Source organism: Marmota flaviventris, chromosome 7, assembly GCF_047511675.1.
Source record: "Marmota flaviventris isolate mMarFla1 chromosome 7, mMarFla1.hap1, whole genome shotgun sequence".
Lineage (NCBI taxonomy): Eukaryota > Metazoa > Chordata > Mammalia > Rodentia > Sciuridae > Marmota > Marmota flaviventris.
The window spans coordinates 143,928,709-143,951,819 of NC_092504.1; the positions used below are offsets into that span (position 1 = coordinate 143,928,709).

Here is a 23,111-nt window from a genome sequence, read left to right on the forward strand (position 1 = left end):
GAAATTTTTTATTTGAGCTGTCTGTCCCGGGAGTGGAGTAAATGAGAAACATTTGTGGCTATGTGGCTGGTTTGGTGGAAAACTTCAATACTTGATCCAGTTTTTTTGGCTGAGGGATTAAGAATTTGAGGTCTGTCTTGGCAGAGGATCGCAGCTCCTTCTTGGAGATGCGATCATGTTTCTAGTTTTGCAATTTATTTGATTTAGGAAAATTTGTTTTGGAAATGATGATTTGAGTGTATGAATTGCAGAAAAAGTATCCTGTAAGCAAACAATTCCTCCCACTTGCACACTTTCCTGAACAATCAGTCGAACTGTATGTTCATGCTTCTGGAAAGTTTCCAACTGTGAGAGAAAAACCTAAATATGAAAGATGCAGCTTAAAACGAACCCAAAGTATGCTTAAGCTCTGTAAGATGTGGGTGATTCTCTTTAAGTGTTAATTTTGTTTCACTAAAGGAAAAAAAAATGTACACGTGGTATTTAAAAAAATCATTTGATTTAGTGTTTGGTATTCTCTTAAATTTTTTTTGACAGACAATTATCTAGTTAATGCTATTCAGTTAAAGTTACTGAATCATGCTATTTAGAAATAAATAAAACTCTGAATTGTCTGGAAATTTCAGAGGTGGAGGGTTACCTGTCAGGTTCCTAGGGACACATTTCCTGGCGTGGCCTTCCTGGGCCTCTGCTGTCCTTCACCAGCCTAACTGAAAGGCAGCTTGGCCCCGGGAGCGTGTGTGTGTGTGTGTGTGTGGGGGGGGGGGGGGGACGTGACAGGACGTGACCGGGAGCGTGGGGTAGGGGTGACGGGGAGCGTGGGGTAGGGGTGACCGGGAGCGTGGGGTAGGGGTGACGGGGAGCGTGGGGTAGGGGTGACGGGGAGCGTGTGTGTGTGTGTGTGGGGGGGGGACGTGACAGGACGTGCCGGGGAGCGTGGGGTAGGGGTGACGGGGAGCGTGGGGGGGACGTGACAGGACGTGACCGGGAGCGTGGGGTAGGGGTGACGGGGAGCGTGTGTGTGTGTGTGTGTGTGGGGGGGGGACGTGACAGGACGTGCCGGGGAGCGTGGGGTAGGGGTGACGGGGAGCGTGGGGGGGACGTGACAGGACGTGACCGGGAGCGTGGGGTAGGGGTGACGGGGAGCGTGTGTGTGTGTGTGTGGGGGGGGGACGTGACAGGACGTGCCGGGGAGCGTGGGGTAGGGGTGACGGGGAGCGTGGGGGGGACGTGACAGGACGTGACCGGGAGCGTGGGGTAGGGGTGACGGGGAGTGTGGGGGGACGTGACGGGGAGCGTGGGGTAGGGGTGACGGGGAGGGGGTGACGGAAGGGCGTGACGCAGGGAAGTGAGGGGGAGCGGGGGGGGGGGGGGCTGGACGGAAGGGCGTGACGCAGGGAGGTGAGGGGGAGCGTGGGGCTGGACGGAAGGCCGTGATGGAGAGGGTGTGCCGGGGAGCGTGGCGGGGGCGCGGCCCAGGCGGCCTGTGGACGGCCGGGGCGAGGCGCCGGGCGCTGTGGACTGCAGGTGCCGCTCAGCGCCCACCCCTCCCTGCAGAGCGGGTCTGCCACACTGTTGGTCCCCTTCCTCTGCTTTGCCAAGTGGCAGTGAGGCGGGGTCTGCTCTGTGGCACGTGGCGTTTCCGTATTGCGGGGTGGAAGTCACACGTGGGTCTGAGCGGAGGGCGGTCCCGGCTGAGACCCTGCTGCGCCGGGGGCGCCGCGCTCCTGGACAGCGGCGGGACCCACGCCTGCCGCTTATCACGCACGGTCTGTATTCCTGCAGGTTTCTCCAATCCATCTGCCAAATATCAGTAGGTGAACTGTCAAGCGATTGTCCTCAGTAGTGACATGAAACACCACTTTAGTGACTGGCAAGTCTGCCTGGGCGAGCTGTGTGCCCGCAGGCACTCCCCAGGCGTGGGCAGCCTGGGGTTGGTGGTGACAGCAGTGTTCCTGAAGGAGCCAGCTCCGGGGCAGCGCATTGTGAGGGCTGTGTGCAGCTGGCCCACGGGGTGTGGGTGTGTGTGTCCGTGTCCGAGTGTCACTTTGGACACAGGAAACACAGAGTTTTATCTATTAGTTCAAAACAAAGCAAAACAATAAAAATGCAAGCAGCTGGTCCTAGTTTGGTTCCAAACTCATGCTGCTTGTGGCTGCATATAGAAGGATTTTACTACTTATTGGTTCATTATTTTTATTCAGGTTGGGGTTTATTAGCAGGGAAAATAGGTATTTTTAGAAACATCTCAAGGTATAGAAGCTGTCCTGTGTTCATTTTCCTTGCATCACTGGGACCCTGCCAGGAGAGTCATGATTGTCATTGTCTTCAAAGAATTGAACGCAGGAGGTTCTAAGTGACTTGCCTGGGTCTGTGCAGCCAGGGTGGGAGGGGAACCTGGGAATCTGACTCTGCTGTGCACTCTCTCAACCTTAAGAGTTGAAAGAATATTGAAGGAGTAAATTTAGATTTTAAAAGTATTTCATGTTTCTAAAGTTGGTATTACACAGTTTGGAAACTGCCGAAGAATTGCCAAACTCTCATTTTAAAAACATAGATTAAAATTATTTATATCGTGTTCCATGACCTTGTCAGATTCCAAATTCCCTTCCTCAGTTCATGGCAAGACATGGCACTGCTGTCCTTGCAGATAAGGTGAGCTCAGGCAGCATCCCTCTGTGGCTCTTGTTCCTCTGACTCCTCTTGCCCCATTTCAGCTAGTGGATAAAAGGTTGAAAATATGGTGGAGGTAACAGAACTCTTGAAGTTAATAATAGCAAAATTTCAGAGTCAGAGCCAAGCAGGTTGGTGTAGGTCTGATTTTTGATTAGGTGGGACTTACATGCCTCTCCTCCCAGAAACCACAGAGTCCCTCCTGAAAGGAAAGTGAGGAGCTCATTTATTGTCTACTCTTCTCTTTTTCTAGAAACATTGTAAAATATACTCTAGCAGAAGACAACTACAAAATATTGCAGTTTCTCCAAGAGAAGCAAGCCTACTAATACCTTTGTCTATATCTTTTTTTGAGGGTGTGTATATGTGTGTGTGTGTATATATATATATATATATATATATATATATACACACACACACACAGACACATATATATTTTTTCCAAAATATGATGTTTGATAAATCTTTCAAAACCAATTGTCAAACCTTTAACTTTCTCCAGCTTGTATTATTGGACATTTAGACCCAGAATAGCTAAAGCAATCCTTAGCAGGAAGAGTGAAGCAGATGGCATCGCAATACCAGACCTTAAACTATTCTACAGAGCAATAGTAACAAAAACAGCATGGTATTGTCACCAAAACAGCCTGGTAGACCAATAGTACAGAATAGAGGACACAGAGACTAATCCAAAAATTACAATTATCTTATATTAGACAAAAATGCCAAAAATACACATTGGAGAAAGGATAGCCTCTTCAACAAATGGTGCTGGGAAAACTGGAAATCCATACGCAACAAAATGAAATTAAATCCCTATCTCTCACTATGCACAAAACTCAAAATGGATCAAGACTTAGGAATAAAATCAGAGACCCTGCATCTAATAGAAGAAAAGTAGGCCTTAATCTCCATCATGTGGGATTAGGCCCCAACTTCCTTAATAAGACTCCTTTGGCATAAGAATTAAAATCAAGAATCAATAAATGGATGGACTCAAACTAAAAAGTTTCTTCTCAGCAAAAGAAACAATCTGTGAGGTGAATAGAGAGCCTACATCTTGGGAGCAAATCTTTACCCCTCACATATCAGTTAGAGCACTAATCTCTAGGGTATATAAAGAACTAAAAAAGTTAAACACCAAAAAAACAAACAAACAAACAAAAAACCAGGTCAATAAATGGACCAAGTACCTGAACAGACACTTCCTGGAAGATGATATACAATCAATCTACAAATATATGAAAAAATGTTCATCATTGCTAGCAATTAGAGAAATGCAAATCAAAACCACTCTAAGATTTCATCTCACTCCTGTCAGAATGGCAGCCATTATGAATATAAATAATAGTAAGTGTTGGCGAGGATGTGGGGAAAAGGTACATTCATACACTGCTGGTGGGACTGCAAATTGATGCAGTCAATCTGGAAAGCAGGGTGGAGATATCTTGGAAAATTGGGAATGGAACCACCATTTGACCCAGCTATCCTTCTCATTGTTCTATACCCAAAGGACTTAAAAATAGCATATTATAGGGACACAGCCACATCAGTGTTTATAGCAGCACAATTCATAATAGCTAAACAGTGGAACCAATATAGATGCCCTTCAATAGATAAATGGATAAAAATGTGGCATATATACACAATAGAATATTACTCAGCAATAAAAGAAAATGAAATTATGGCATTTGCAAGTAGTAAATGGACGGAGTTAGAGAAAATAATGCTAAGTGAAGTTAGCCAATCCCCAAAAAACAAATGCTGAATGTTTTCTCTCATATAAGGAGGCTAATTCATAGCGAGTTAGGGAGAGGGAGCATGGGAGGAATAGACAAACTCTAGATAGGGTAGAGGGGTGAGAGGGGAAGGGAGGGGGCATTGGGGTTAGGAATGATGGTTGAATGTGATGGACATTATTATCCAAAGTACATGTATGAAGGCACAAATTGGTGTGAATATACTTTGTATACATCCAGAGATATGAAAATATGTGTAATGTGAATTGTAATGCATTCCGCTGTCATATATAAATTAACAAAATTAGTTAAATAAACAAAAACAAAATATGATGTTTGATAAATCGTTTGAAACCAATTGTCAAACCTTTAATTTTCTCGTTGGACATGTAGACTGTTGCAAAGTTTTGATATTACAAACAACTAAGAGTAGAAATAATTAGCCAGAGAGGATGTGCAAATGAAAATAAAATAGAGCAAAATGAAAGGATACTTACAAATATGGAAAACTCAAGCTGGGTACGGTGGTGCACACCTACAATCCCAGTGACTCGGGAAGCTGAGAGAGGAGGATGGTGAGTTCAAAGCCATCCTCAGCGACTGAGTGAGACCCTGTCTCCAAATGAAAAGGACTGGGGACGTGGCAGTGGTTAATTGCCCTGAGTTCAATCCCCAGTGCCACCAAAAGAAATGAAAAGAAAAAGAATTCAAAAGTATGGGCAGTCATGCAAAGATGAATAACAATCATAAAATCACTCATTGTATGGCATATTCAAATTATAATTCTGTAAAAACCAGTAACTGAGGAATGTTGCTTTTGAGCAGAGCAGAGCAGAATGGCAAAGAGCTTTGTGTTTTCATGAAATCAGCTGTGTCCTGAGGCAGAACCTTACGTGGGATGTTGCCCCCCACCCCGTGGAGTCCCAGGGAGGCAGCTGGTCCTGAGGCCCAAACAGCAGTGATGCTGCTGTGCAGGGGCCTGTTCAGGGGAGTAAGCCAGGAATGGAAGTGATGGGTGGGTCACCCAGGAATGAGTGTCAGGATCAGAGTGTGAACTGTTAGGTTCCTGGTTTTCATGTCTGTGAACACTTCAAAGAAATTGGCACAGGCTCATCAAAATTGGTCGGAGATCATCTACAGCTTATATATTATTATGTTAATTAAAATATTATAATAATTACGATATAGTTATTCTTCTTGGTATTAAAATTTTATGTTTAAGTATTTGCAGGTGTTCCATATCTGGGATGATGGGGCAAATGGATTAAAGTGGCTATTGGCTATGGAGCACAATGTTGTAGCCAGGCTAGTGACAAGAGGGAGCTGATTTGAGTCACAGAGCACATAAGCCCTGTTTGGATCCTTTCTGATTGGGCCTGGGATGAGCCCACACATGGCAAAAATAGTTCCATGGGACTCCAGAAATTAGGGAGTGCTGGGGTCTGAGAGTCAGAGGGTTAGAAGGAGGAGGATATAATGGAAAGTTGTAGGAACTGTGGGCACAGTAAAAGTGAGTGCAGTGTAGGTGTGTTAGTTAGCTTTGAACTACTGTGGCAAAATACTTGCAATTCTGTCATAAGGAGGAAAGGTTTGTATTTGCTTATGCTTTCAGTGGTGTCAGTGTGTGTTTGTCTGGCTTTGTTGCTTTTGTGTCTATGGTGGGAGTACAGGTTGGAGCAACTCGGCTGACTCCATGGTGGCCTGAAGAAAAGAGATTGAAAAGGTCTGGGGTTCCAGTGTTGCCTTCAAGGGCAGACCCACAATGACCTCACTTCCTCCCATAGGCCCCAGTCCCTCAAGGGGCCTAAGAATACCTTGCTTTTTCCTACCAGGCCCCTTGGCCCCGGTGGACAGTGGTAGGGCCTTCCAGTGGAAGGACACCCCTGTTAATGCACAGGTGGAAGCCACTGGGTTGTGGCTATGTCTCTTCCTGTGGTGACCCAGCGGGCAGGGGGCTGGTCTCAGAGCGGTGGTGCCACTCACTCCCATTGTTGGCTTGGCTGGGGTATTAAAATGGTGCTTCATTACAGAGCACCCTGATCAACGTGCTGTCTTCAGACTACAGTTTAATATTGTAAGGTCCTTGGGCTGGGGTTGTGGCTCGGTGGTAGAGCGCTTGCCTAGCAAGTGCGAGGCCCTGGGTTCATCCTCAGCACCACATAACAATAAATAAATAAAGATATTGTGCCCAACTAAAATATAAATATTTTAAAAAAATATTGTAATTTCCTTGCTTTGCATCTGGGCGGCCACTGTTTTCCTGCCCAAAGGTGTATTGCCATGCCCTCAAACCTTGGCTGCTGTATTCTTTCTCACCAAAGGGCAGACCAACCCCAAACTTAATCACCCACTGTAGGACCCACCCAGCTCTAATTCCTGAGCCTAACCCCATAAAAGCCCCAGAACCCAAGCCTGTGTTGCCTCTCTCCACTATGGAGAGATGGCCTTTATTTGTCACCTCTGACAAATAAACTCTCTTGTGTGTATCTCTGTCTGGTCTCCATCTTTCACTTCTTGCTTTCCTGTTTCCTGGTTCCTTGCTTTCCTTTCAAATATAGTCTTATCATGTTTCAAAATTAAAATCTTCATATTTTGAAAGCCATCACAAGATTAACGACCACTGTGCTCTCTAGAAAGAGGTTTCAGTCAACTTCTTGGATATTGATCAGATAAGCACTAAGATTTATAACTCAGCTGAGGTCTTTACTGGGTGAGTTCTTAGATGCTTTGAGGAACCCCCTCAGCCAGTGTTCTCCAACCCCTGGGGAGTCCACTTCTGATTTAATTTTAAGAGATCTTTTGCCGAAAGTCTATGCTTTTTGCTTATTTTTGTTGCATCATGAGTAACAATTATATAGAAGTTAATTTAATGTTGTTAATTAGAAATAACTTGTGTGTTTCTGGATGCAGAGAATTCAGAAACTTCCAAGATGTTCCTGATATTACACGAACACTCTTTAATTAACTGTATCTAATGGGTAGATTTCTTTCAGTGTTTTGAACCTTTGAATGAAGCCTCCTTTCCATAATTTTGGATGCATATAGTCATCATTTCTGTCTCTTCCATGGAATTTTAATTTTTTTCTGTTGAAATTACAAAGTAATCTCTCCTTGTTAAAGAGATATTTTAAAAAAAAAAATCCAAACTAGGTCAACATCAGAGGTAGACAAGCTCCTCTCCCTTCCGTGGAGTGATGGTGTATGAGCAGCTGGAGGCCCCAGGTTTGGTCTGCTCAGGATCCAGCTGCACCTGCGCCTGTTCATTCCTTACACATACTCTTCCTGTGCTCTTCCTTTGCTCCCTTCCCCTCTGCCTCCTGCTTCTGCTCCATGTCCTGCTGTTCCTCCTCCTTCATACATTGAAGTCAGGCAGGTGTTTTCCTGTGCCTCATTGAGTTTCCTGAGTGGAGCTTATTTTCTCGATCTTTCCTTTCTTTGCCCACCATGAAGGCTCAAAAAATTCAGGCTGTGCTCTGCTTCTGTTGTCCTCAGCAGCCAAACTGGGAACATTTGCTCAGCTCTGTAAAGAGGCATCCTGGCACTTCCTCCTGGCATAGCCAGCTAAGTAGCCCTGTTCTCGCTTCCCTGGTGATGGCCCTGGCCTGGAGTGACATTTTGTACCAGTCGATTCCAATTGTGGTGTTTCTCTGGGTTTCTTTAGGAAGGTTCTGCAGCGTTGCTCTTCCGTGTCTGTTACTGGCTGGGGTTTCCTCTGTATTAGTTATCAATGGTGTCAACTGTCTGATTGCTATCTTCTGGAATTTTCTAAAGTATTCTTTTGTATGTTGATGGTGGAATTGTTTACTCTTTTTTATTTCAGTGAGGTTTGGGAAGGTTGATGTGGTGGGGTGCACATGACAGCTCAGTTGTCCCCTCAAACCCCCTAAAGATCTATTTTTCCTGCTATTTTTGGTCCTGCATTTTGAATATTCTTTCAAGAAAATAATTTGTTTACCATTCCTCTGGTTTGGATAGGAACTTCAAAAATTTTTTTCCTGTTCCAGTTTTGTATTTAATGTTAATCATAATGAAATCATTGGTAAGATTTCTGCTATTTGTCTGGGTTTGTAAATGGCACTCTTCTGTCAAATTGCTTTTATGGACCTCCGCAGAAGACCAGTTAATGTTGCAAAATTTTCTTCAAAAATATGTATCATTTTCCTTATTTCACTTTAGACATAAATTCACTATATTTACATAATATATATTTGTATATTATTTGCCAGATGAATGAACATTGTCACTTTCCATTTTTAGTGTCTAGATCAGCTGAGGATATAAAAAATGAAATGGTATCTTTTGGTGGGCACATGGAACTCAGTATATCTTAAAACAGTTTCTTAATTGTCATCTTCATTTTTAAAAAACTTTGTTTCAGGAAGGAGAGAACATCTTCTATTTGGCAGTGGAAGATATAGAGACAGACACAGAGCTTCTGATTGGCTACTTAGACAGTGACCTGGAGGCGGAGGAGGAAGAGCACCAGATTGTGACGGTGATCAGAGAAGCAGCAGCAGAAGATTCTAAAGGCCAGTCATCAGCTGGCAGGAAAGGTATCACATCCCTGGTGATCTGAGAGAACAGAAGTTGTAGAAGAAGGGTTTGAGCTGTTTGAGTTGTAGTCTTATTATAATAGGGTGTTGATGAAAAGTTTTTGTCAAAAGCTCTCTCAGAAGGCATCGTCTGTGTGCTCATCTTTTATGTAGGAAAAGGGGTTGGGGGAGGTGACAGATGTGCCTGTGGGATGGCCAAGGTCCAGGGCTGCCAGGGAGTCCCTATGTCTCACCCTGTCTCTTGTGAGCTGGGGTGACATGCAGTGGGATCTTCGCACCCTTGCCCTGGTGCTGCCTCTCACCTGCCTCAGAGCTGGCTCTTGGAAAGTTTTCTTCTCTTCTACACCTTGGGGGAAGGTGAATGCAGAGGTGAGGTGTGCTTTGCTCACTGGGCTTTGCTCTAGTTTGGGATACTTTGGGAATCTGGAACTTTTGGAGGTCTCTTTCTGCTGTGATGTAGAAGCCAGCAGGACTAGTGTTTGTCCTAGCTTGACGCCAGGTAGGCTTCCTGAGCTGCTTTCCTGGAGGTTCCTGTTTGTGCCTGTGTTGCTGGCCAGAGGCATGAGCGCTGCCCCCAGTGCCAGTGTGTGCTTCTGTGGTTTATGTGACTATTCAGGAGGTAGGTAATGGCAAGCTCGGTCTATGATGTTTTTCAAATATGCCTTAAGCTGTTTGGATTTGGAGTGACAGCAATTTTTTTTTGATTACAATAAAATTCCAGTTTATTTTTGGACAACATAGTTTCACACATACATCAAACAGGCAAAAAACAAAACAAAACCAAAAAACCCAGTAACTTCATAGACAAAAAAAGAAAAAAGAAACATTTTTATCTTTGGCCTTTTAAACCATGATTTCCAAACCAACTACTTACAGTAGAGCTGAAGTAAATTCACAAAAAAAGTTACTCGAATGCTCAGAATTAAGATTTTTTGTTGTTGTTTTCACTTTTTTTTACGAGTTTTTTTTCCTCCTTTGAGATCATAAATGAACATGGTCACACCACAAGTCAGAAAGAAGTAGGACAGAAAATGCTCCGAAGGCTATTTTGGTCATCTGAGATCATGAAAAATGGCTGATCCCTAACAATATGCACAAAAATATAAAATGTAGATTAAAAATACAAATTTTTCTTTTTAAAATTACTTTTAAGAAAATAAGCAGAGCCTTGGAAGGTTTGGTTCTTTTTTTCCTGCCTTGTTGCAAATTTATATTGTGGTTTTGGTTGGGTGGTGAAGAGCAGGTGTCATCTGTGGGTGGCACTGCCTACAGTGGACAGGTACTGGGCCTCTCTACTCAAAGGTGACCACATTTACATTTGGAGACAGGAAGTGGAGGGTGAATATGTCATGGTGGTCTCTTATTTTTCATTTAATTTTCCGTTTTTGCTGTCTGGTCATCCTCATCTGGATATCTTCTGCTTCTTGGTATCAGTATCATTATCAGCTCCCCATTTGCCTGTAGCTGCCTCAGCCTCCTGATCTTCATCTCCATCCTCTTCCTCATCATCACCTTCCTCCTCTTCCTCATCTTCATCTACGTCATTGTTAGCCTCCTGCTCCCCATTTTCCTCATTAGCATTCCCATTAGCTGGGGCGTCTCTTTCATTTTCTGCCTCCTTCACAACTTTCTTCTTCTCCTTTAAGTCCTTGGTGGTGATCTTGGAGCTAATGTCCACGCTATGTCTGACATGGTGGGGCCTGATGGTGATCTGATGCAGTGGGTTAAAAAGGAAACTGAGTTCAGGGACTTTGGCAGTAAAGCCGCCAGAGTATGCATTGGTTGTGGTGAGCAGGGAGCTGGACCCAAGAACAGTGCAAAGATGGCTTTTCAGAGCAGCCACTGGGGCTGTATTATTTTATTTTTTTTTCTCCTTTGCCCTAGGGCTTATTATTGTATATGTTATTTTAAGTTAAAAATAACTTATCCTACTTCTGTTTTAATGCCCTGACTTTTGCTGTTATCAAAATATTAGTTGTCATCTTTGTAATAAGAATTAGCAGATACTTAAAAAGATTTTTTTAAGGGGCTGAGGTTATAGCTCAGCAGTAGAGCACTTGCCTTCAACATGTGAGGCACTGGGTTTGATCCTCAGCACCATATAAAAATAAATAAAGTAAATATATTAATAAAAGATTTTTTAAATGTGTGAACCAGGTATTACTTTTTGTTGCTATTTTCATTTTGTAATTCTTAGTGACTCACTTATAAAAGCAAAAAAAAAAAAAAAAAAAAAAAAGCAAAATCTCAGCAAGAGAAACAAGAAGCCCTGACATCTGACAGTGGAGAGTTGGGTTAAATGAATTTGCTACCTTAGGGTTAAAAAACATACCTGGCCTGAGAAGATGTTGGAAAAGCCTCTACCATTTCCTGTGAAGTATGACAGTAGCATAGCTGTTCTTCTGCTGTGTATGAGATACACATGCACGAAGACCCTTGGCCCTGGAGCCCCAGGGGAGCCGTGGTCTCTTCTGGATGGGATCATTGGTCGTTTTTATTTTCCTTACATTTTCTGAGTCTGGTATTCGAAAGGTGGAGTTACATGGCACACTGAGGGACTTGGGCAGAGCCCTGCAGGTCCTTCTGCTCCTATGCCCTGGTGGCAGTCTTTCCACCTGAGTGTCACCCCCTTGTGCTTCAGCACAGTTTGCCTCCACTGCACTTGTCCTTGTGAAGCCAAAAGTGAGCCACGGGTGGCCTAGTTCAGGGAGGATTTTGTAGTTGAAGGCTCTGATCTGGACAGTTAGCATCAAAGGGTAAATTAAAAATTCAATTTGAATTTGAATTAATTTGGTGAAACACAAGTAAATTATTTTAGAAAGAATGTATTTCTCTCCAGTAATACTTCCTGTTATGTTTACACTTAATGTTCATAGACATAAAAGAGTTCATGTTATACATAGTTAATTTGATTTCAAAGCGGGTGCACAAGCTTGCAGCTCTTGCTCTGAACTTTGGCCTCACTAATGCACTCCTTGTCAAGGCGCAGATCCCCTTGGCTGCACAGAGGACTTCGCCTGCCCACAGTGTGAGTCCAGCTTCCCCAGTGCGGAGATTCTTGCTGAGCACCTCCAGATGCTGCACCAGAGGCCCACCGAGGAGAAGGAATTCAAGTGCAAGATCTGTGGGAAGAAATTCCCAGTCCAGCAGGCCTTGCAAAGACAGTGCGTACACCACAGAGCATCTGCTGTGTCTGACCTGACTCGTGGAGGGGTGGGGTCCCACAGTGGCAGGCACCAACGTCTTTTCTGAGTGTAGCATGTTATTTTTTACATGTTTGGATTGTGAAGTTGAAGTAAGCATTGCTGGTATAGATTGTATTTGTCCACTTAATGACTTGGCCTTGTTAATTGAGCTGCATGGTTCACTAGCTGACATCCAGATATTCATGATGGAGCCAGGGCTTGAGGTGGCACAGCAAGTCTCAGTCAGCTCCACTCATGTCCCCTCTGGAACCAGCTGAGAGTTCAAGGAGTGCAGATTTCAGAGTGTGAGGAATACACCGAGGTTTTGGAAAGCACTGTTTGTTCAAGAGCAGTCTTGGAGGATAATCTAGAGACAAATAGATCCAGAATGTGAGAATGTGATAAAGTTAAATGATCCCCTGCTCTGAGCTACTTACTGTGAACTCTTTATTATTTTAGCAATGTATGTTAATAGCATGAAAGTGATCCTTGTCTTTCACGGGATCATGAAACCTATAAACTCATATTTAAGTAAGCATTGGTAAGAAATCGTTAACAAAGGTTAAACATTCCTTTTTTTGGTTTTGTTAAAGTAAGATTCTAAAATATGCCATTTCGTATTGAGACCATTTCTGTGCATTAGATGCATCCATTTTTGCTAATAAAATTTGAGAATAAAATGTTTGACTTAAACTTAGTAAATGTTTAAGAAACCAAAATGTTTATGATACCAGGAGGTTAAGCATTTAGAGATTCTGTTGCAGTTTCTTAAGGAACAGTCAAGCCAGGGCCTGGGTACATCCTGGTAACACTGCAGTCCAGTCAGCCTTATAGGACAGTGTTCCCTGGTCCCCCAGAGATACCTGTGCTGAGCTGGAGCCTATTGAAACAAGGTGCTAGTGCAGATTGAAAAAGAGGACAGAGGAGCCAGGAATCGCTACCGTGGCTTTCCTCATGGTGGGCCTCTTACCCTTGAGGTCATAGTCCCTCTCTCTTCCTCTAGTGCTCTTGAGCGCACAGTGGGCAGCAGCCTGGAAGGCCTCGCCCAGTTCCCAGTGCTCTGTCTGCCCTTCTTCAGTTCAGCACTGAGGTTTCATCTGAGTTACCAGCTGGCTGTTACACAATTTGGGTCATTTTGCATGTGCAATCCCTTGCTTCTCAGGGACTCAGTATTACGCTAGTTAAATCGAAGAATTTAAGCCTTCTTTCTCCCCTGCTTAGATAATGCATGAAATGACCCCAAAACTCTCGTGAGATGTGTGGCAAAGGCCTGGGATGATGGCTACGTGTCATGCTGTGCACTCATGGTTGCTTGTCCCCTTGCTGGTTGTCTTGTAGCTCTGAGCAGCACCAGGAGATGTGCCGTGGGGATGCCAGGTTCGTGTGCAGGGCTAACAGCTGTGGGAAGAGACTGAAGAGCAAAGACGCCCTGAAAAGACACCAGGAAAATGTCCATGCTGGTGAGCAGCTGGGGAAGCCGCACTCCGCTCCGCCTCACTTTGGGAGACTCTTCCCGCCTTGCACAGATGCACAGTTTTTCTTTCACTGAAAGCTCCTCCTTTCAAGTTGATCTCAGTGGCATTTGTTATTTTCCTGTCACTAAGCTCAGGTCTGCTTGTGCCTGGTAATTAGACCCACAAAGCATTAATATTTCTTGATGATCAATCTCATATTTCCACATAGGAAATTGCCTTCTCATAAATTGTTGACAAGTATAGATACAGTTTCAAACTTCAAGTGATGGATGCCCTTTCACCTTAATATTTTTAATATTTAATACAATTTTAATGCTTATATTTTCTTCTATATTGAAGAATATTTCTAACTATATTTTGACATGGGAATTGAATACGTTTAGGTGAATAAAGCAATGCTATTTGAATTCCTTCTAATGGCTAGCTAATCAACAAAACAAGTATAAAATTCGTCACTTGGATCTTACTGCTTAGCGCTTGGTCGGTGGTCATTGGTGTGCAGACTCAGCCTGTCGTAGGTAATGATCCGCGGGCTGCTATCCCCCTTGCCATGCCTGGGCTGTCAGGAAGTGGGCACGGTATAGCTGGTTCCTCTCGTCTCCTCTCACATTCGGGGGAAGGTAATCAGTGCCCAGTGTCTGGACCTCATTCTTGTGTCTGTTGTCTCTGAGTCCAGCTTGAGTAAGGCAGGCAGAGGTCGTGAGTGAGCATGGCTACTGCCTGCTGACGGCAGCTCTGCTGGGGTGTGGGCTGCACACTGTGATGGCAGGCAGTCTGGGAGGTGCACCACAGCTGGTGCCCGTCGCTAGGACTTCCAGGTGTTGTCTGCTGTCTGTCCTTTAGAAGAACGTGTGGCTGAAGTATGGCAATGACATTTTTCTGAATTCAGGTCTACTGGGACCTTCTCCATGATCACAAAAGGCAAGCATAACTTTTTCATAGAATTGCCTTCATAGTTTTTTAAAATGCTGTTCTGATTAAAATGCTGTTCTTAATTTTCTGCATCTAGGTCTGCAATGTGGTGTAACAAAGCTTTGATGTCAATTTTTTAAAAATATATTCACTTTATTTATTTTTATGTGGTGCTGAGGATCAAACCCAGTGCCTCACATGTGCAAGGGTAGCTAGTGCTCTACCACTGAGCCCCTGATGTCAGTTAAAAAAAAAATATATATATATATATACACATATATACATATATATATATAGTTGATGAACATAATATCTTTATTTTATTTTTATGTGGTGATGAGGATCAAACCCAGTGCCTCATTCATGCCAGGCGAAAGCTGTACCACTGAGCCACAGCCCCAGCCCTAAAGTCAGTTTTAAAGTCCACTTGAGAAGCCAGATGAGCATAGAAACCCTGTAAATCTGTGTTCCAAGTCCTGGGCCTGTGCCCTTTCTGCTGTGTTGTGAGCATAGTTGTTTTTTGTTGTTGTTGTTGGTAGTGGTGGTACCTGGAATTGAATCCAGAGGTGCTTAACCACTGGGCCACACCCCCAGCCCTTTATTGTATTTTATTTAGAGACAGGGCCTTGCTGAGTTGCTCAGAGCCTCGCTAAGTTGCTGAAGCTGGCTTTGAATTCACTATCCTCCTGCCTCAGCTACTCAAGTTGCCGGGATTACAGGCATGTATCACTGTGCCCAGCTGTGGGCATAGTTTTTTGAGGTTTCTTGTAACTGGCCTTGGATATTATAATATTGCAGTTTCTGGAAATTCATGGTGATTTTGTCAAAAATAATTCATAAAAGGAAATAGTTTTGTTATTCTTTCCATTTTGCAGATTGTGTGAAATGTGAAATCTTAGTGTTTAGGAAGAATAGTCAATGCTTTTGCTGGGTCTGGCACATGAGTTCAGTGTCTCATGCATGGCCTCTCTCTTGCCTTCTCTCTTCTCTGAGAGCCATGAAGACGTTTGGGACAGAGCATTCCCTGCTAGTGGCCAGTGAAGTACCGTTCCCATGGTTGTGGATCCTTCAGTACAAAGGGACGAAGGGATTCCAGGGTGCACAGTCTGTAGCTCCTGCTGCTGTGGGTGTGGGCCACACTTCTCCACAGAGGCTGTGCATGAGGTGGGCAGGTCCTTGGGCTAGCTCTTGAAGGTCCTTAACCTGCAGGGAGGGTGCTGTGGTCCTAGAACCTGGGTGACCAAGTGTTTGGGGCAGTTGAGGATTCCTTTCATGGTCGCCTACTGTGGAATGTGTTTCTGAACATTTTTCTTTTTGTCTGGCCCTAGGGGTTGAACACAGGGCCTGTGCATGCCTGATAAGCCCTCTCTAACTGAGCTGCATCCCCCACCCAGATGAGGATTCTTGACAGCCGAGAATGCAAGTCAAATACCAGATTCACTTGCTACAGAAAAGCCACAGTGGCACCAGGGTCTAGTTTGGGTTTGTGCAGGTGCCACTGTCCTGGAACCTCTGGGAGCTTGTGGAGTGGTGAGAACCTCTACACTTAGCCAAAAGGGGCCCACAGTCGAAGGGGCTGCTTCTGGACCCAGTTCCTGCCCTTCTCCTTTGCTAGGTCCTATGGATGCTGGTGAGGAGAGTGTAATTATAGAAGATGATCTGTTTTCATAGCCACAAGCTTTTTCTGCATTTTTTTCCAAAGGAACTGAGATTCCAGATCTCAGTGGAAGAGGAGATATGAGGAGGAGGAAAAAGACTAGAGAGTGGGCAGGGGATGTGGTCGAGCTGGGGTGCTGAGTGAGGTGAGAGGGCTGCCTGAAGAAACCCACTTCTCTGCCCTCTTCCTCCTGCACCCACTGTAGGGAAGACAGGGCACAGCCTTAGGGAACAGCCACAGTGCCGGATGGGGCAGGGGTGAAAAGGAATTCTGGGTGGAAGATGGGCAATCCCAGCTGGTGGGAGCTGGAGAGGGAATGTTCCTTCCCAGTGGCCCTTCAGGTGGCTGTGTGTTCGGAGAGGTTGATGGACATGTGGCAGGTGTTCATGCTGCTTGGGAGCCTTTTCTTATTCAGCAGCGCTCCTCCTTGTACAGCACCGAGGATGTGTTCTTGGCTGCAGTGCTGGGCGTGGTGTGGATGTGCTGCTACTCGGGATACCTGGAAATTCAAGATGAAAATTTTTATTCTTTTTTTATTAAAGTATGTTTTTCTTTTATAAACATTATTCTATAACAAAACCAAACTGTTTCATATTTCTGGTTTTGCTTGCTTTGGATTTGCTTCAAAGTAATAAAGAAGTAGGGAGAGGGGAGTATAGGTTGGACAGGAGCAGGTGTCGTCTGCTGTGGTCAAGTGGGTAATGGGCCCACCGTTCGCTGTACCATGTATTTACTTTTTGTGTATTTGAAATCAGTTAAAAGTTGACAGATCATTTTGTGGCTCTTTGTGGTGATAAAGATGATACTGTTACTGTATCACATTTAATCAATCTTTTCACATATTTTATCAAGTCTTTTCATTTCTATAACCACTGTGAAGCTTGTAAAATGAACCACTATAAATTTAATCCCTATATGAGAAGACAAAAGTCAGCTTTGTTTTGTTGTGGATTGTCAATATAATGTTTAATATATGAAGGTGTGGATTGTCAATATAATGTTTAATCCTGCTTGATTTTATCTTATTCTATTTCCTAACATTGATTTGCTAAAAAGTGTGCTCATAGATTTTGTTAAAGTCTAATGATAGAATAATCTAATTTATGAATTCCATCTTTATAACCCTATGAGATGAAATAAAATATTCTATTGAAATATAAAGGAAGTAGAAAAAATCAACTTGTGAATTGATAATTCAGTTTTTCCCTTCATAAGTGGATTTGGCTCCTTTCAGCTTTGGCTTGATGGTTCATGGAGATGTGCAATTCTTGGTTAAGACATAGGAAAGGGAAAGAGGTCTGTTCCATGCACGTAGAAGGCAGAATATAAGCGGCATATCTCTTACATTTGAAAGAAAGGGTCTCAAATACCACTCGCTCTTTATGTGAGTTTGATGGATGGTTCTCCCTGCGATCTGAATGGATGCTGGCGCCTGAGTTATGGGGTGGAATTTCATACCCTGTGGAAACTCCCTGTGGTGCCCCTTATTGTCTCATTTAATTCATGACAGGTTTTCATTTCTCTTTTAGGAGATCCTAAGAAAAAGCTCGTGTGTTCGGTATGCAGTAAAAAGTGTTCCTCTGCCTCCAGCCTGCAGGAGCACAGGAAGGTCAGTGAGATGAACCCCACTCGCAGAGACCTGTCAGCAGCTCGTGGTGTCTGCCATGTGAACTTGTGGCTGACTGACCCAGGACAGAGCTTTGTCATGAATCTAAGTGGTACCGTATTCTAGAGCACAGAGCCAGTGTGCAGAAAGGCAAGCTGCCGAGGCTTTGAGCTGCTGTCATTGCTCAGCGCTGGTGAACACACTGCCCCTCCGCCCTGTGTCGTTTCTGGCCAAGGTTTTACCTAAAACACCTGCCTTGGCTCATGGCCTTGTCCGTTGCTGTTTGCTCAGGAAATATAAGTCAGTGAGAAAACTATGCACTTTTGGAATGTGCTGGCAAGTGACCTTTGGTTTTGAAATGAGTGCATGTCATAGTTTAGTCTGGCACAACAAAGGCGAGAGCTGCATTGTGTGATTTCGTGATGATGTGAATTGCCATGTAACGGTCCACTGAGTTTGATTTTACTCCATTCTATTTTTCATGTTGATGTGGTAAATCGTGCACTGATACAATTGTATATCTAGGTGTTATTAGCAGACGCAAATGATTCCTTAGGATAAAATGAATTTAACATTTTACAAAAAGGATAAAAATTTATTATTTTGTAGCAAAAATTAATCTGAAAAATAAATGGTAATTCTTACCTAAGAATATTAGCCTTGAGATGGGGATGTGGCTCAAGCGGTAGCACGCTCGCCTGGCATGCGCGGGGTGCTGGGTTTGATCCTCAGCACCACATAAAAATAAAATAAAGATGTTGTGTCCACCGAAAACTAAAAAGTAAATATTAAAAAAGAATCTCTCTCTTTCTCTCTCTCTCTCTCTCTTTAAAAAAAAGAATATTATCCTCTAGTTAATAGAATGTATAATAAAAGAGAGTTAAAATTGAATTTATATTTTCATTAATGTCATTTCTAGGGTCCAAAATGTACATGTTACATTCTGTTATACAAAGATGAAAAATTACTTTTGTTGTGTTTTGTAATATGAATTGTCTCTCTCTGTATACATAGGTGTATTTCAAAATAACTTGATGGTACTGGAAATTCATTATGATTTTTAATCTAGTAGCTCCAACCATTTTTGTGGACTTAATTTAGCACTTGAGACAGTTAAATCATTTTGTTGACATGTCTGCAGTTCTGGTTTCTGGAACAGTTTTGATCCTCATATGGAGAAGTGATGGAACAGCCTGATTGTGAATCAGGGTGGGGGCTCTGTGTGTCAGTAGCCCTCAGTGTTGAACACATCAGTGTTGGGTTTTTGGTTTTGTTCTCTTAGTGCTATTAAATTCTTTTTTTGGTAAAGTTTCCAAATAGTGATTTTAATTAGATTATTTTAAAAATTGAAGTGTCTTGTGAATGTGTATCATTCCTCTGTGGGGGTCTTGCTGATCTTTGTATTACTCAGAATTTAGTACATGTACAGAAATTACCTTGGACAGTTTGCCTGGGTGCCATTGCAGATGTCCCTTCTTTTAGGTATCTCATTCCCCTCCCATCTCTTGTCTGGCTTCAAGAAGAAAAACCTATTCTATCAAAAAGATCAAGCTACTGGAATAGATGTTTTCTAAATATCCTCTTACTTTTATTATTTTATGGTTTATTTCCCTGATTTGTTTAAAGAGGTTGAAATTTAGAATAGTTTACCAAATGAGCATTTTAGCACAGTTCACTGTGGAGAATATTTCTGAACTATGTCCTGTTATTCATTTATTTCCTTCTCAACGTAAGAGCTTTTCCCCTAGAGGAGCATCTTGGTAGAGGGGCTATAGCTCCTGTCTTTGAGGTGAGCCCTTATGGAGCCCTAGTCCTTATTGACTTAACACAGTCCTTCCTCCCTAATAGCCTCGCTGCTCAAGTTTCACCTTCCTGAATACTAGGCAGCTTGTATTGCTGACAGTTTTGGCCATCTTTGGTTGGGTGTGTCTAATGTCTAATAGAGTTTAGCTACCCGGCATCACCCTGCCAGTAGATGGTGCTTTATGACAATAGACACTATCCTATATTAAAGCAAGGAATGTTGTGGTCCCTCTTGACAATTATTAGAACTTAAAAATGGTAACATATTATTCTCCCAATTAATAATTTTCAAAATATTTCTACATAGCTTTGGGTGTAATTAAATTGTATTGAAACTGCAATTTGAGATGAGACTAGATTCTCTGCTTCTGCTGGTGGGTGGATCTGTGCAAGCTGAAGGTCTCTGCAGCTCAGAAAACTCTCTTTAGTGTTGGGAGCTAATCAAGGCAGGGGGTGCCTGCTGGTGTCAGCTCTGAGTTCACAACTGGCAAAACCAGGTTCTTCTCTACTATTATTGAGTGATGTGTTGCAGCTGTTAATGGGGATTGTGCTCTCCAGGGTCTCAGCACATTCCAAGAATGAAATCCACAGAAAATAATAGAAGGCAAAGTAACATGAGAAGAAAAGAGACAGTGCTTCTACAGGAGTAAGAGGGGTGTCCCAATAGGGGTTGCTGCCTGAATATACAGTTTAGGGGCATATATAGCTACTGGTAGGGGCACTGATCAATATTCAGGCTAACCAGGTCTTGGAAAAGTACCAGCAATGTTGATTTGTCTGGTGACCTTGTGATTCTTTAGCCCTTGAGTTTGAATTTTCCTGTAATCTCCATTCAGGCCCACCATCACTTGCATTTTTCCTGCTGCTCCAGGACAAACGTTTGGCTAGAATGTTTGGAATGTTTTTGATTATTTTCTTGGAGTGACCTTTACATCTGGGTCAAAATCTTAATTGAGGATTATTTCTTATCCTAATAGTGTCACCCATCATTTGACTTTAAATCTGTTTGTTGAGCAGCCTTGGGTATTTGGAAATAGCTTCGGCATGCTCTCTTGTACAGTACATGATCACTTTTTGTAATTTTGGGACTATCCTTTTAATTCAACCTTGAAAAGATTTTCCTATTTCTGAAGCTGTGAGCATTAAGAAGTGAACACATGAGTATCCAGCAGTGTTTCATCTAATTGTTTGTTTTCCTTTGTGGACTAGTGATTTTTTTTTTTTTTTTTTTGTGGTACCGAGGATTGAACCCAGGTACGCTCTACCACTGAGCTGCATCTCCAGCCCTTTTTATTTTGAGACCGTTCTTGCTACATGCTGGCCTTGAACTTGCGATCCTCCTGCCTTAGTCTCCCAAGGGGCAGGGATTATAGGTGTGTGCCACCATATCTGACTGGAATGAAAAGAAATAAAGTTTTAATTTATGTATGGCTCAGAGGCTTATCATATTGGTCATTTCAAAATTATATAAGGGGCAGCCTTTGGCACGCATTGCACAGACACATTTCTTCTGAGCTCTATGACACTTGTATCTTGCTCTTGAGCACTGGGCTCTGGAAAGGACCCTGGTTAGGTGGGGGCCATGCTTCTCTGCAGGATGGCCTTTGTACAGGAATCCTGCAGACCCCATAGCTCCTGTACATCTCTAAAGAGCACATGTCAGGCCCTCCCACAAGGGTGGATTTTGCTGCTGCTGTTTCTCTACTTTGCTTGGCTTTTCTCAGGTGAAGTTTCCAGATCCCCAAGAGTCAGGCTAGACAGAAGCAGCAAGGGTTGCTGCCTTGGACTTGCCTCATGCCTGGCAGTGATGGTGGGCCTGGGCTGTGGGCTCCCATCTGTGGGCCTCATCCTTGTGTCTTCCCCTTTCCCCCTCTCTGCTTTGAGTCCTGTCCTAGTCACTTAGATTAGGCAAATGTGGCAGGGGACAGCCCATCCCCCCACATCACTGTGGTGCTACACCGGTCCAGGGTCTTGGTCCTCGGGTGTGTCTCCAGCTGTTCTGCATCAGGCTGCATGCTTTGTCTATCTGGGTCATGTTCCGACTGTGCCTTTGATGAGGTGGGCCATGAACATGACTCCACCAAACCAGTTCTGAGTCTTCAGCCGAGTTACTGGTGCTCTTGTTCATTGATGATCAGCATTTCCCATCCAAGGCTTTGTGCGGGGCTTTGCTTTAGGACCTAGAATCCTGGTTCTGGTAATAAACTGGACTTCCACTTTTTATGCCACTGACCCATTTCCGTGATCTGGAGTCTGGGAGGGAAAGAACCAATGTAATATTCAACTGTAACATTTATATTAAGTAATTATTAGCTAAAGTTATATCCCTGTTATTATGATTTTTTTAAATATACATCTTATGGTATATTTTTAAGATATGATATTATGGGATACAAACCCATACACATGTAGTAAAATAGTTGTTGTAGTGAAACAAATTTACTTATCACCATCTCAGAGTCACCCACCCCCATTCCAGTGCAAGGGCAGCGTGACCTACTCGGGTTACAATAGACCTTGAGTGCATTATGCAATCACTGCTGTAGTCCTCAGGTCTTAGGTCAGACCTTTAGATGCTTCATCCTCCTTTGTTTGGCTTTGGCTCCCTGGACCTGCGTCTCCCGTTTTCTTTTGGCTGGGGTTCTCTTGTCGTTGGACACTTGCACTGAGAACTAAATGCCTTCAGAATCATCTCTCTTCTGGTCTTCTGCTGTAATTAATACTTTGCTCTGTGCTACATACATTTAAGTTTAAAATATCCTTGGTTACTAGAAAAGGAACAGTATTACCTGCAGTTTACAGATGTCTAAGTCTAAATTTGTGCACAACAAAGGAATTAATGTATTAGCTGTACTTTTTATAGAGCATATACATTTGACATGAACTAAGTAGGTCAGTCATTGCATATTTAAGCAGCTTTAGTCTGTTTTCTTTGGATGATGTGTTTTTACTAGGAATGTATTCACTGCATTTTAATTTATTCAGGGCAGTATGAGCAAATCAGGGCTGAATTTTACTGGGTCATTTGGACATGGCAGTAGCAGCTGCCCCTATGTTTGTGCTTTTGCTTGGGTTTCATGTGATTTGTTAGGCTTCAACGGCTGATTAACTGTTCACTAACCTCTTGCAGGTCCATGAGATTTTTGATTGTCAAGAATGCATGAAGAAGTTTGTCTCAGCCAATCAGCTAAAGCGCCATCTCATCACCCACTCAGGTAATGCTGCTTCTTCATTTATTGAGATCCTGAAGAAGATCCTGTCATTCCCAGGACTCAGAGTCATGGCCCTGCTCTGAGTTCTGGCTTGGCTTTAACTAGTCATGTGACTTTGAGCAAATTACTGAATGCTCTTGAACTCTGTTTATAAAGCAAAGGTGGTTGGACTGAAGGACATACAAGTCTTCACTGTTCCCTTTCAGTTCCTCACCTGCACCTCCTGGATCTCAGTTTCTCTATTCTTCATCTGTGCAGTGGAATCCTGGTGCCTGCACAGGCTAGGTGAGGTCCCT

The 23,111-nt window shown here is 43.3% G+C and overlaps 1 protein-coding gene across 1 annotated transcript in view; it reads left to right on the forward strand.

The window, feature by feature from the left end:
* Prdm5 (PR/SET domain 5) overlaps positions 1–23,111 on the forward strand; it is a 132,572-nt gene that overhangs the window by 36,811 nt on the left and 72,650 nt on the right. Inside the window, exons 4-8 of the mRNA XM_071614873.1 lie at positions 8,791–8,965; positions 11,949–12,129; positions 13,489–13,610; positions 17,724–17,803; positions 22,734–22,818. Of these exons, the coding sequence (XP_071470974.1) occupies positions 8,791–8,965; positions 11,949–12,129; positions 13,489–13,610; positions 17,724–17,803; positions 22,734–22,818 (643 nt within the window). The remainder of the gene's footprint in view (positions 1–8,790; positions 8,966–11,948; positions 12,130–13,488; positions 13,611–17,723; positions 17,804–22,733; positions 22,819–23,111) is intronic.